At 39.9% G+C, this 15,140-nt stretch overlaps 1 protein-coding gene across 1 annotated transcript in view; it reads left to right on the top strand.

The window, feature by feature from the left end:
• The window catches only part of ADAMTS20 (ADAM metallopeptidase with thrombospondin type 1 motif 20), a 238,054-nt gene that overhangs the window by 164,677 nt on the left and 58,237 nt on the right, over positions 1-15,140 (top strand). The window contains exon 29 of the mRNA XM_056117833.1: positions 8,771-8,938. Within this exon, the coding sequence (XP_055973808.1) occupies positions 8,771-8,938 (168 nt within the window). The remainder of the gene's footprint in view (positions 1-8,770; positions 8,939-15,140) is intronic.

Here is a 15,140-nt window from a genome sequence, read left to right as displayed (position 1 = left end):
CCAGGTTCAGTCTCCAGCATCCTTATGTTCCCCCGAACACTGCCAGGAGTGGGACTTGATTATCCCTGAGCACAACAGGGTGTGGTTCAAAAACAAATTTTAAAAAAGGCGAGATAATTTACTATTATTTACTAATTGTTGTATTTTTTAAATTTTTCAAAGAACCCTGGGAATTTTACAAAATACAGGTATATGGGTAATTAAGATATATAGAACAAATACTTAAATCATTCTTTTACTTTATGAATGTCTGTGAAAATAAAAACACTATTTCAAGATTAAGTTTAAAGCAGGGCTGGAGGGCTGGAGCAATAGCACAGCGGGTAGGGTGTTTGCCTTGCACACGGCTGACCCAGATTCGATTCCCAGCATCCCATATGGTCCCCTGAGCATCGTCAGAGGTGATTCCTGAGTGCAGAGCCAGAAGTAATCCCTGTGCATTGCCAGGTGTGACCCCAAAAGCAAGCAAAATATAAAGCAGGGCTGGAGTTAATTAGCTTGCCTTGCATGGTGTCATCCTCAGTTTGATCCCAGTAATACACCCTGACCACAGGCCCCAACCTTCCAAAAATAAATCCTTAGTAGTTCCTTGTGTGTTTTTATTGTAATTTTAATAATCTTTCACCTTTGGGTGTTTTATTTATGATTATTGTGGATTTAATATTGATTTAATTAGAGATTTTAATAGAACAAATGTCATATAAAAGCTATGTATTGGGAAGAGAATAAAGGAGCTTGGACACAGCAGCAACTTTTATTTATTTATTTATTTATTTTTAAAATGTTTTAATTTTTTTATTAATTTTATTGAATGACTGTGAGATAGTTATAACTTTTCATGTTTGGGTTACAATCACACAATGATCAAACACTCATCCCTCCACCAGTGCACATTCCCCACCACCAATATTCCCGGTATAACCCCCCTTTCCCACCGTCCCCCTGCCTCCATGGCAGATACGATTTCCCTATAATCTCTCTCTACTTTTGGGCATTATGGTTTGCAATACAGACACTGAAAGGTTATCATGTTTGGTCCTTTACCTACTTTCTGCACATATCTCCGATCCTGACCGATTCCTCCAGCCATCTTTTTCTTAGTGATCTCTTCTCTATACCAGCTGCCTTCTCCCCTTTGCTCATGAGGCAGGCTTCCAGCTATGGAGCAATCTCTCTGTCCCATGTATCTACTGTCCTGAGGTGTCAGCCTCATGTTATGTTGTTTTATACTCCACAAATTAGTGCAGTGCTTCTATGTCTGTCCTTCTCTTTCTGACTCATTTCACTTAGCATGATACTCTACATGTCTATCCATTTATAAGCAAACTTCATGACTTCATCTCTCCTGACAGCTGCATAGTATTCCATTGTGTAGATGTACCGAAGTTTCCTTAACCACTCATCTGTTCTAGGGCACTTGGGTTGTTTCCAGATTTTGGCTATTGTGAACAGTGCTGCAATGAACATATAGGTACAGATGTCATTTCTACTGTGCTTTTTTGCATCCTCGGGATATATTCCCATAAGTGGTATTGTGAAGTCATATGGAAGCTTAATTTCTAGTTTTTGAAGGACTGTCCATATGGTTTTCCAGAAAGGCTGGACTAGTGGGCATTCCCACCAACAGTGAAAGAGTGTCCCTTTTTCCCCATATCCATGACAGCACTAGTTGCTTTTGTTCTTTTGAATGTGTGCCAGTTACTGTGGTGTGAGATGATATCTCATTGTTGTTTTGATCTGCATCTCCCTGATGGCTAGCGATGTGGAGCATTTTTTCCTGTGCATTTTGGCCATCTGTGTTTCTTTTTTTGAGGAAACTTCTGTTCATTTTTTCTCCCCATTTTTTGATGGGGTTTGAGGTTTTTCTCTTGTACAATTCTACTAGTGTCTTTTATATCCTAGATATTAATCCCTTATCAGATGGGTATTGGGTAAATATTCTTTCCCATTCTGTAGGCTCTTTCTGTATTTTGGTCACTGTTTCTTTTGAATTGCAGAAGCTTCTAAGTATGATGTAGTCCCATTTGTTTATGTTTGCTTCCACTTGCATGATCAGTGCTGTTTAATCCTTAAAGATGTTTTTAGCTTCAATGTCATGGAGAGTTCTGCCTACATTTTCCTCTATGTACCTTATAGATTTATGTCTGATATTCAGGTCTTTAATTTATTTTGATCTGACTTTTATGCCTGGCATTAGACAGAGGTCAGAGTTCCTTTTTTTGCAGGTAGCTATCCAGTTTTCCCAGCACCACTTGTTGAAGAGGCTTTCCTTGTTCCACTTCACATTTCTTGTTCCTTTGTCAAAGATTAAGTGGTCAAATATTTGGAAGTCTGTGACAGAATATTCGACTCTGTTCCATTGGTCTGCAGGTCTGTTTCTAGCCCAGTACCATGCTGTCTAAATTACTACTGCTTTGTAGTACAGTTTGAAGTTGGGGAGGGTGATGCCATCCATCTTCTTTTCCCCCAAGGATTATTTTATCTATTTGTGGGGGGTTATTGTTCCATATGAATTTCAGGAATGTTTTGTCTATTTCTTTGAAAAATGTCATGGGTATCCTGATAGGGACCATATTGAATTTGTATAGTGCTTTCGGCAGTATTACCATTTTGATATTGTTAATCCTTCCTATCTATGAGCACGGGATTTGTCTGAATTTACTGTTGTCCTCTTTTATTTCTTGAAGTAATGTTTTGTAATATTCTTTGTATAAGTCCTTCACCTCTTTGCTTTAGCTGATTCCGAGGAACTTGATTTTCTGAGGTACTATTGTGAATGAGATTTTTTTTAATGTGTATTTCTTCTCTTTTGTTATTTGTATATAAGAGAGCCATGGACTTTTGGGTGTTGATTTTGTAGCCTGCCACTTTACTAAACTGACCTATTGTTTCTAGGAGCTTTTCTGTAGAATCTTTAGGGTTTTCTAAATATAGTATCATATCTTCTGCAAATTGTGATAGTTTGACTTCTTCCTTTCCTATTTGTATTCCCCTAATACCTTTCTCTTACCTAACTGCAATGGCCAGGACTTCCAGTAGTATATTGAATAGGAGTGGCGAAAGTGGGCAACCTTGTCTTGTGCCCGATCTTAGAGGGAAGACTTTTAGTTTTTCCCCATTGAGAATGATACTTGCCTTGGGCTTTTGGTAGATGGCTTTGACTATATTGAGGAAAGTTCCTTCAATGCCTATTTTGCTGAGAGTTTTCAACATAAACATTGCTGGATCTTGTCAAATGCTTTCTCTGCATCTATTGATATGATCATATGGTTTTTATCTTTTCTTTGTTGATATGATGGATTATGTTGATCGATTTCTGAATGATAAACCATCCTTTCATACCTGGGATGAATCCTACTTGTTCATGGTGTATGATCTTTTTGCTGAGTCATTGGATTCTATTTGCTAATAGTTTGTTGAGGATCTTTGCATCTGTGTTTATCAGGCCTGTAATTCTCTTTCTTTGTGGTATTTCTGTCTGCTTTTAGTATCAGGGTAATATTTGTTTCATAAAAACTGTTTGGAAGTGATTTTGTTACTTCAATTTCATGGAAAAGCTTAAAGAGGATTGGGAGTAAGTCAACTTTAAAGATTTGGAAGAATTCACTAGTGAATCCATCTGGGCCAGAACTTTTGTGCTTGGGGAGACTTTTTATTACCGTTTCAATTTCCTTGATGGTGATAAGTCTCTTCAGGTAAAACTCACAAAGAAAGGGAGAGAGAAAACCCTAATAAACTGAATCAGAAATGAAAAGGGGGTCATTACAACAGAAACTACAGAAATTCAAAGGATCCTCAGGGAGTACTTTGAGAAGCTTTATGCCACAGAACACGAAAATCTCGAGATCTTCTTGGTTCATCCTTGGGAGGCTATAGGAATCTAGGAATGTATCCATTTCTTCGAAGTTTTCGTGTTCCGTGGCATAAAGCTTCTCAAAGTACTCCCTGAGAATCCTTTGAATTTCTGTAGTTTCTGTTGTAATGAGCCCCTTTTCATTTCTGATTCGGTTTATTAGGGTTTTTGGTCTCCCTTTGTGAGTTTTGCTAGAGGCTTATCAATCTTGTTTATTTTCTTGAAGAATCAGCTCTTGGTTTCATTGATCTTTCGGATTGTTTTTTGGGATTTCATCTCGTTAATCTCTGCTCTGAGTTTTATTATTTCCTTCCTCCTGTTCGGATTGGGTTCCTTTTGTTGGTCATTCTTCAAGCTCTTAAACTGTGAGGTTAGGTTACTTATGTGGGCTTGCTACTCCTTAAGGAATGCTTGTCGATCTATAAACATTTCTATTAACACAGCTTTTGCTGTGTTCCATAAGTTTTGGTAACCCGTGTCCTCATTTTTATTTGTTTCCAGGAGTCTTTTGATTTCCTCTTTGATTTCCTTTCTAAGCCACTCATTGTCCAATAGTGAGTTGTTTAATTTCCAAGTGTTTGATTTATTTTTCTGTTTGTGTGTGTGATTTACTTCTAATTTCAGCGCATTGTGGTCTGAGAAGATTGTTGATACAATCTCTATCTTCTTAATTTTGTGGAGGTATGTTTTGTGGCTCAGCATGTGGTCTATCTTGGACAATGTTCCATGCACGCTTGAGAAGAATGTGTATTCAGCTTTTTGAGGATGAAGTGTCCTGTATATATCTACTAAGTCCCTTTCTGCCATTTTTCCCTCAGATGAAGTATGTCCTTGCTAAACTTGAGTCTGGTTGATCTATAAAGAGGTGAAAAAGCGGTGTTGAAGTCTACCACTAGTATTGTGTTGCTATCAATGTCTTTCTCCAAGTCTATGAATAGTTGTTTTAAGTACTTTGCTGGACCCTCATTAGGTGCACATACATTTAGTATTGTAAGTTTTTCCTGTTGTACAGATCTCTTGATCAATAAGAAATGGCCTTCACTGTCTCTTGTGACCTTCAGTCTGAAATCATTGTGGTCTCATACTAGGATGGCTACCACAGCTTTTTTTTATGGGAGTTGTTTGCCTGTAGGATTGTTTTTCAGCCTTTGATACTGAGCTTGTGTTTTCTTTGACTATTGAGATGTGTTTCTTACAGACAGCAGAATGTTGGGCTCAATTTTATAATCCATCCTGCCACTCTGTGTCTTTTAATTGGTGCATTTAGACCATTGACATTGAGAGAGATTATTGTTATGGAGTTTTGTCCCATTTTTCTGTTGAAATTTGGTGTATTTGAGGAGCCTGTCTTGTCTTAAAGTAACCCATTTAGTTGCTCTTGTAACCATGGTTTTGAGTCTATGAAATTCCTGAGCTGTTGGTTGTCTGTGAAACTTTGTTGTTCCTTCTGTTATGAATGAGAGTCTCGCTGGGTAAAGTATTTTTGGTGAGGCATTTATTTCATTGAGTTTTTTTCACTATATCCCACCACTGTTTTCGGGTCATGAGGGTTTCATTAGACAAATCAGCTGTGAATCTTAAGGATGCTACTTTGTAGGAAATTTCTTTCTTTGATCTTGCTGCTTTCAGAATTTTGTCTTTATCTAAGATTTTGGTCATTTTGATCAGGATGTGTCTTGGGGTATTTTTATTCGGATTTCTTCTAGCTGGTACCCTTCGGGCCTCCTGAATGTGGTCACATGGTTTCTTCAGCTCTGGGAACATTTGTATCAATGATGTCTTTGACAGTTTCTTCTTCATCAGGGTTTCTGACTGTCCCTCTGGGACTCCAACAATTCTTATGTTACTCCTCTGGGCTTCATCATGATTTTACCTTGCCATCTGTTCCCAAATTGTGAGTCTCTTTTCCATTTTCTGCTCTTTTCTGGAGAGTCTCTGGACTTCATCTTCGAGCTCCCTGATTCTTTCCTCAGCAACAGTTACTCTGCTGCTGAGGCCTTCCACTGAGTTTTTCAATTCCCCTACCAGGTTTTTCCGTTTACAAGTGGAAAATGACATTTTCATTTGTAATTTTGTTTGAATTTTCCTAATTTCTACCTTCAAATCCTCTTGTCTTTTATTGGCATTGCTTTCCATTGTTTCCTTTTGCTCCCTAGGCATCCTCAGTAGCTCCCTCTAAATTCCTTGTCAGAGAGGTTGTCTAGCACTTCTTTACTGTTGGTGTCGTCTGGGCTAGCCTCTTCAAGAAGTAAGCTTGGTGGGCTTCAGCATTGTTTTACCATTGTGACCTGTGCGGTTTAGACCTTCAGACTCACTGTTACTGTTCTGCTCTAAGATGCAGAATTAATTGAGATGAGCTTAATGAATTATTGGCTAATGTGTTTCTGGTGGTTAACCTAGTGAAAGTTCCATCTAAGAAGGTAACTTATGGCTCCTATGGGATATGTAGGGGGAGAATAACTTGTGTCCTCATTAGTGGCCACGGCTCCAGGAAGGGGCCCTGCTATAGGGTGGGTACCTGGATGAGTGAGCAAGGGTACCGGAACAGCTCAGCTTTGGGTTCGCACAGTGTGCCTCAATTCCCTTCCCCCGCAGACCAAGAATGAAAACCAGCCACTCTCAGGGAATCTAGTAAGACTCGCAGCCCCAGGAAGGGGCCCTGCCATCGGGCGAGTGCCTGGGTGAGTGAGACAGCAATCGATTTGCTCGAGCGGGCCCAGTAACGTCTCCATTGGAGACTTTGTTGTTACTGTGTCTGGCATATTGAATACTCTCGATAGCTTGCCGGGCTCTCCGAGAGGGGCGGAGGAATCGAACTCGGGTCGGCTATGTTGGCTGCGTGCAAGGCAGACGCCCTACCCGCTGTGCTATCACTCCAGCCCAGCTCCAGACAGCAATAACTTTTAATAATTAATTCAGGTGCTTACACAAAGGGGATATAATCATTCAAACAATATGAAATGATAAATTATTCCCTAAACTGATGAAGTTTTAATTTAAATATATTTTAAGCATTAACACTATTATTAGACAGCCTGTGTTTGACCTCACTAAATACCCAAAATGCGTAGTATGTTACCTAATGTTCTTAGAACTCACTATGTTTACAAAATTAAACAATATGTGAGCATTTCTTTACATAATGAGAGTTAACTGAGATCCTTGTGTTCCTGATTGTACATACACCAGACTGGAAAGTTGCATCATCTTGGAGATTATAGGAAGGAGAAAGGCAGAGGATAAAGTCTCATATTAATCTTCATAATAAGCCTTTAAAATTCATATGGTAACCCCCATTTATTTAACTGAAGAAAACAAGTCTTATACAGTTGGTGAAATGTGCTAATAAGGTATCCAGCAAATAAGTGGCAGAGGTAGTATTCAATGTGAGCTCACATTACTTTACTTTATGATCCTGGTTTCAGTCATAAAATAGCAATTTACAAAAAAAAAGCCAAGTTACTGTTTTGCTATCATGATCATGATCACGATCATCTTGTTGTTCATCGATTGCCTCAAGCAGGCACCAGTGACGTCTCCTTCCTATCCCTGAGATTTTAGAAGAGCCATATTCAATACTCTTTCAGGGTTAGGAGAATGAGACCCATCATTGTTACTGGTATTTGGCATATTGAGTATGACACGGGAAGTTTGCCAGACTCTGCAGTGCAGCCAGGATACTTATAATAGCCTTCCCGGTTCTCCAAAGGAAAAATGAGATAATAAGATGCCATGCAACCACAAATGCAGCTGCGCACTTCCAGGAGCTGGGTTTTATAGTCTCTGCTTCTTGGCTGTTGATGGGACCAACCTGGCACTGGCGGCAGCTGGTGGTTGTGACGCCTATCTACTGGAAGATGGGGGATCTGGGTGGAGAAGGCACAGTCCAGATCTCAGTAGGCTTGGAGATCTCAGCCCCGGGACCTGCATGCCTGGGTTCCTCTGCCAGTTCCTTCATGCATGAGGCTTGTCTGGACATGTGGAGAGTGGTCTCAGCATGGCTGTGGCTGGTTCTGGAGGTCTTCGGCTGCTGGGGCTCTGCTGGGGGGGGGGGGGCGGGGCAACTAAACCCGCCTTCCTCCAAGGCGTCCCTGTGAGGACAGCAGGTGCGGGGGCAGGAAACTGTTTTGCTATATCTTTAAATATATACTAGTGGTTAATTTTTTTTTAGATCAATGCAAAAAAATCCAAAATGAATTACAAAAGAAATGGTGTTTTTTCTTACTTTAGTTTCCTGCATCGAGATGAGAGAAAATTGATTTTTTAAACTCCAAAACATATTTTGAACTGTGGAAAATCATATGGGTCTAAAAAAATCGAATCAGTGGTGACTGCACTACATTTAAAGCAAGCTTTTGGATTATATGTGGCAACACAAGTTAGTTATAGATAGCCTTTAATCTTAAGAACTATATGTAAAGCATCTTTGTGCCTGAAGAGTGCTCGGTATATTAGAACTAATCAAGAATATGTATAGAGGGGGCTGGAGTGATAGTACAGCGGGTAAGACATTTGCCTTGCACGAGGCTGACCCAGGTTCGATTCTCAGCATCCCATATGGTTCCCTGAGCACCGCCAGCATTAATTCCTGAGTGCAAAGCCAGGAGTAACCCCTGGGCATTGCCGGATGTGACCCAAAAAGCAAAAAAAAAAGTTTAGAAAAAAATGACTACCTCATAGTACTAATATCAATCACAAAGGTATAATACTTTGCTTCATTTCATGATTTTTTGTCAAGTTAATCAACATAAAATGAATTTAATGAACTAATTTATTTTCTCAGAGAGCCTGGCAAGCTACTGAGAGTATTCAATATGCCAAACACAGTAACAAGAAGTCTCACAATGGAGACAGTGCTGGGCCCGCTTGAGCAAATCGATGAACAACGGGTTTGACAGTGTTTCAATTTATTTTCAGTGCTCAGCTTCCTGTGGGAAAGGTTTTAAGTACCGTGAGGTGCTTTGCATTGACCGTTTCCAAGGAAAATTAGAAGAAAAATACTGCAGTCATTTACAGAAACCTCAAACTCACAAAGCTTGTAGATCTGTCAGATGTCCTTCATGGAAAGCCAACAGATGGAAAGAGGTATGTGATGTATTTTATAATATATATATTTGCATTTGTGATAGAAATTTAGTTTGCTCTTTATGATGTTTTGAACACTTTACTCCAGTAAATTGTGCTTTATTCTGTTAAACACTTTTTACACTGACCTGAATTAATACTATACACATTTTCTAATTCTACAATTACATTTTTTTATGGTTGCAAGTTTTATGAGAATTCTGTGTCACAGAATAATAAGGGGGGATTATTATTCTTGCCCAAAATATTGTTCAAGGTAGTCTACTAGTGTATATATATATATATATATATATATATATATATATATATATATGTTGGCTGCGTGCAAGGCAAATGCCCTACCGCTGTGCTATAGCTCTATATATTTGTGCTGGAGTGATAGCACAGCGGGTAGGGCATTTGCCTTGCACACAGCCAACATGGCTGACCCGAGTTCGACTCCTCTGCCCCTCTTGGAGAGCCCGGCAAGATAACGAGAGTATCTCGCCGGCACAGCAAAGCCTGGCAAGCTACCTGTGACGAATTCGATATGCCAAACACAGTAACAATAAAAGTCTCTCAATGGAGATGTTTTTGCTTGAGAAAATCAATGAACAACAGGAGGACAGTGACAGTGACATATATATATATATTTAAAACAGTATATACACAAATATACTGCTATATATCAAATAATATATATGATGATATGTGTATTTTATAATTGTATGTGTATGTGGACACACACACACATATATAGTAACTTCCTTGTTTCCATGTGCAAGCCTTACATTTCATGTAAGATTACATCTGAGTGAAGTATTGGTGAATTCTAGAGGTAATTAAATTATTTGAAGGTTGTAAAGGTGTCACTCGATCACTGAGCTGATCTAAGATAGACTAAAATGGACACACATGGAAAGACTCACAGTGAGAACCACGTTGAGAAATCACTTTACAAAAGAAAATACTTGCTTGGGAAATAAGCTCAAACTCTAAATGGGAGAGACATGAATTTCAGATGGTTGTCAAGAAAAGACCGGTTTAATAAATATGGAAGAGGCAAAACTGAATCAAGCATTAACAGCAATAAGTTCCTGAAACCTGATGTCAGTGCACTAAGTCTTCAACCGTTTTTCCGGCTATTCTTAGTAATATTGTAAAAGTGCATGTTTATTTCTTAAAGATCGAAGTTCTTTTAAGGAAAAAGAAAATCTCTCTTCTGTTGATAGAATTAGCTTGTCTCTGATGTTAGAGCTATGCCTCATAGGAAGATAGAAGTTCACACAGAAGTGAGAAGAAATAGAGTTCCCAGGTTTCTGACTTCAGAAACACTGTGTGCTCTAACAGTGTTGCAGTATGACAGCATTTGAATGTCAGAACATCATTATTATGGAGTAACGAGTTCGTGCATTGAACATTTAAGGTTTTATTGACAAAAAGAGTCTGTCAAATGTCTGAGGGCTAAGTGTGATGGTTTATATTTAACCAAAACTAGGAATAAATGTTTCTGTTTTCTTTTCCACCCCGCCAAAAAAAACATATTTTGGTTGGAGAGTGGAGAGGGTTTGGAGTCACACCTGGTTATCAGGGTTTTTTCTTGGTTCTGTGCTCAGGAGTTATTTCTGGCAGTGCTTGAGGGACCATATACTGTGTCAGGTACACAGCCAGTCAGCCGTATGCAAGACACATGCCTTAACTGTCTCTTCAGATCCCCAAAGTATATTCTTAAAAATTTGATTCTACTTTTAATTTTGATAAAGAATACTCAGTTATTTTCAATGCTATAACAAAGACCAGACTTAAAATCTCTCTCTTGGGGGGCCAGAAACCCCAAAGTATGAAATACTAGAACCAAGAGGACAGCATCCCGTATGGTTCCTTGAACCCCTTCAAGGGTGATACCTGAGGGCAAAGGAATAAACCCCGAGTACCACCAGGTGTCCCTGAATTTCCCTAGTGAATGCTACAAATATTTGCTATTTTTTGGAAACTGAATCCATTCTGTTTTCTCCCTTGACATGCACTCACTCAACCCTCTCCATCAGTCTAGTTCATCACCCAGAAGTAATGTGCATACTCAGGAGTAAGATCGCCTTTGTACATAAATTTTTACTCCAGTTTATTTGCTGGTAGTGTGAGTTCTGGAAGAAATAAAGTATTGCTACCTCTCAATGGTATTTGTTTTTAGGAAGTAAGTCTAAAATCTAACCATGCCTGTTTCTTCATTCTCTCAACCATACAATCATAGAAACAATAGTTGTTTTGTTCACTAAGCACAGAGCTTAGTATAGCACTGTCTGTCCACTCTAGCACTGTCCTGTTGTTCATTGATTTGCTCGAACAGGCACCAGTAACGTCTCCATTGTGAGACTTGTTGTTACTGTTTTTGGCATATCGAATATGACATGGGTAGTTTGCCAGACTGTGTGAGCGGGATACTCTCAGTAGCTTGCCAAGTTCTCCAAGAGGGTGGAGAAATTGAACCTGGGTTGGCTGAGTACAAGGCAAATGTCCTACCTGCTGTGCTATCACTCCAGCCCTCTCAGAATTTAGTATATAGCTAAATGTTTTAAAATCATTTATTTACTGGGGTAATTGGACCACAACTGTTGGTGCTCAGGGGCTGCTCTCAGTCCACTGAGCTTGGAGACCATGAAGTGCTGAGGACTGAATGAGGTCAGAGAGGACCGTCCTCTCTCATTCTCTCTCTCTTTCTCTCTTCCTCTCTCTCTCTCTCTCTCTCTCTCTCCCCTTCTCTCTCTCCCTCTCCCTCTCCCTCTCTCTCTTCCTTCTTCGCTGCTTCTAATTTAGAATTCTGTGATTTCGTTGCAAAATTACCTCAATTTAATAATGATATTTATTATTTGTTATTGTAGCTTGTCTCAAAGTGGAGGTTTTTCCTTACTTTATTGGAACAAAGACATTGTAAAATGACTTTCCCTGAAAGGTGTAAAACTAAAGACACTGATTCCAAAATTGGTACTAACTCCGAAATGACACCAGGCAGGAGACACTGAAAATCTGGAAGGGAGATGAAGAGATGTTTTTCCTTGTTAACCACCAATATTCCTGTTTATTCCCCAAATAATTTTGCTGCAGATCAGCCCCCACAGCTGCTGTGGTTTAGTATTCATGAGAGACAATTCCTAACCTTGATCTCCTCCCTGTAACAGTGAAGAAATCCTGAGTGCTAACAAATGGGCCTTGGCTTACCACCAAGAATGAAATTATGTAAGATTCACTACAGGAATGTATTTCAGAGGTGTATAAGATATAGATATAAATATTCAAAAACTGTAAAACACAGATGCATTTTTATTGAGTCTGGGTTTTTTTTGCTTTTTGAATTGGCTTTCCTTGTCATAGAAATTTGCTTTATACACCCACATAGTCCCCACATATCCACCAGAAACAAATGACCACTTGTGAAGTCATTGGCTTTTGATTTATTCTATTAAAAGTAAGCACATGAAGTTAACAATTGCAGGTTGTCACTGCACTTGCACATAATAATATATTCATTCGAAGTGTAATTTCAGAGATAATTACGGGATAATCACTGGTTACTATTTTGTTTCAACTACTGAAATCGAAACACTGCATTAATATTATCATTTAGTATAAAATGATTTCATTTCATTGCTATTTTGCATTACACCTGAAGTGAAAAGAAATAATCATCTGGAAAAATGTGACGAGAGAGAGGCTCCCGTGAGTTTTGAAGTAGCACTCCTCCTGGGTGTTGATATTTTAAATGAAAGGATTTATAAAACATTTAATTAATGCTGTAAGATAGGAAAGAAAAGCCAGTATATACAAGGCTATTTGTTCTCTAGGTCCAGATGGATACCTTGAGCCACAAACTAAAAACTAGTATCTTTTTTTTATGTAGGCGTATTGCTATTTATTCAGCCACTGATTAAGCTGATTGAAGCAGGCTTGAACTCCACATAACTTTAATTTTTTTTCACAAATCACAAATCATCCTGTTATTCGTCGATTGCCTCGAGCAGGCCCCAGTAACGTCTCCTTCATCCTAGCCCTGAGATTATATTCAAGGCTCTTTAGGAGAATGAGACCCATCATTGTTACTGGTATTTGGCATATTGGGTACGCCACGGGGAGTTTGCCAGACTCTGCCCTGTGGGCAGGCTACATTCGGTAGCCTGCCAGTTTGTCCAAAGTAGGAATGAGATAATGAGATGTCATAATAAGATGTCACAATAAGATGCTCAGCCCCGATTTGAGTAGGCTTGGAGATCTCGGCCCCGGAACCCGCGGCTTTGTGCCAAGCATCCTCCACCCAGATCCTCCAAATTCCAGTAGGCAGGGGTCACACCCACCAACTGGCCCCCTGGCGCCGTGTAATCCCATCAGCACCCAAGACTCAGAGACTATAAAAACCAGCTCCTGGAAGAGAACAGTGCAGTCTCCTGCCCCCGCTCCTGGCTGTCCTTGCCGGGCCCCTTGGAGAGGAGCGGGTTGAGCTTTCCTCCCCGCCCCGACCAGGGCTCTGGCAGCCGAAGACCTCTAGGACCAGCCACTAAATTTTTTTTGTTTTTATTTTTTTTTTAATTTTATTAGTGAAACACCATGAGGTACAGTTGTAGATTTACAAATTTTTGTGCTTGGATCTCGGTCATAGCACGATCAAATACCCATCCCTCCACCAGTGTCCACTTTCCACCACCAGGACAACATCCCTCCCCCCCCATCCCCCCATCCCCCCCTGCCACTGTGGCAGGGCACTCCCCCTTGTTCTCTCTCTCCTTCTGGGTGCTGTGATCAGCAAAAGAGGCATTGAGTGGTGAACATGTTCAGTCCAGTCTACTTTCGACCTGCATCTCCCCTCCTGGGAGGATCCTCCAAACACCCTCCACTTGGTGTTGCCCTTTCTATCTGAATTGTCCTTTCCCCTAGAATACCCGGCTGGCCTCTAAGTTATGGAGTAATTCTCCTGGTGCTGATCTCAGCTATTCTTGGGTATTAATCTCATATTTTGTTACTTTATATCCCCCAGATGAATGCAATCTTTCTATGTCTATCCCTCTCTTTCTGACTCATTTCACTTAGCATGATACTTTCCATATTGTACCACTTGTATGTAAAGTTCATGACTTCATCTTTTCTAAGAGCTACATAGTACTCCATTGTGTAGATGTACCAAAGTTTCTTTAACCAGTCATCTGTTCTTGGGCACTCAGGTCTCTTCCAGTTTCTGGCTACTGTAAAGAGTGCTGCAATGAACAAACAAGTGCAGATGTCACTTCGGCTACACATTTTTGCCTCTCTGGGATAAATTCCCAGGAGTGGTATCGCTGGGTCAAATGGGAGCTCAATTTCTAATTTTTTGAGGAACGTCCATACTGTTTTCCAAAAGGGCTGAACCAGTGGACATTCCCACCAACAGTGAAGGAGTGTCCCTTTCTCACCACATCCGCGCCAGCAGCGGTTGCTTTTGTTCTTTTGAATGTGGGCCAGTCTCTGAGGTGTGAGATGGTATCTCATTGTGGTTTTGATCTGCATCTCCCTGATGATTAATGATGTAGAGCATTTTCTCATGTGCTTTTTTGCCATTCGGATTTCTTCTTTGAGAAAGTTTCTGTTCATTTCATTGCCCCATTTTTGGATGGGGTTGGATGTTTTCTTCTTGTGGAGCTCAACCAGTATTTTGTATATCCTTGATATCAACCCCTTGTCAGATGTGTATTTGGCGAATATTCTTTCCCATTCTGTAGACTGTCTTTGTATTTTGGTCACAGTTTCTTTGGAGGTACAGAAGCTTCTTAGTTTAAGATAGTCCCATTTATCTATCTCTGTTTTCACTTGCTCAGCCAGTGGCGTGTCATCTTTGAACATACCATTAGCCTCAATGTCATGGAGGGTTTTACCAACTTTGTCTTCAATGTATCTTATGGTTTCTGGTCTGATGTTGAGGTCTTTAATCCATTTTGATCTTACCTTTGTACATGGTGTTAGGCAGAGTTCTGAGCCCACTTTTTTGCATGTAGCCGTCCAGTGATGCCAGCACAGTTTGTTAAAGAGGCTTTCCTTACTCCACTTCACATTTCTTGCACCTTTATCAAAGATTAGATGATTATATGATTGAGGGGAGATGTCAGTGTATTCAACTCTGTTCCATTGGTCTGCAGTTCTGCCTTTTTTCCAGTACCATGCTGTTTTGATTATTACCGCTTTGTAGTAAAGTTTGAAGTTAGGG

This window comes from Sorex fumeus, unplaced genomic scaffold, assembly GCF_029834395.1.
Source record: "Sorex fumeus unplaced genomic scaffold, SorFum_2.1 ptg000036l, whole genome shotgun sequence".
Lineage (NCBI taxonomy): Eukaryota > Metazoa > Chordata > Mammalia > Eulipotyphla > Soricidae > Sorex > Sorex fumeus.
The sequence above is the reverse complement of the archived record's forward strand: the minus strand, read 5'-3'. Positions and strand labels throughout refer to the sequence as shown.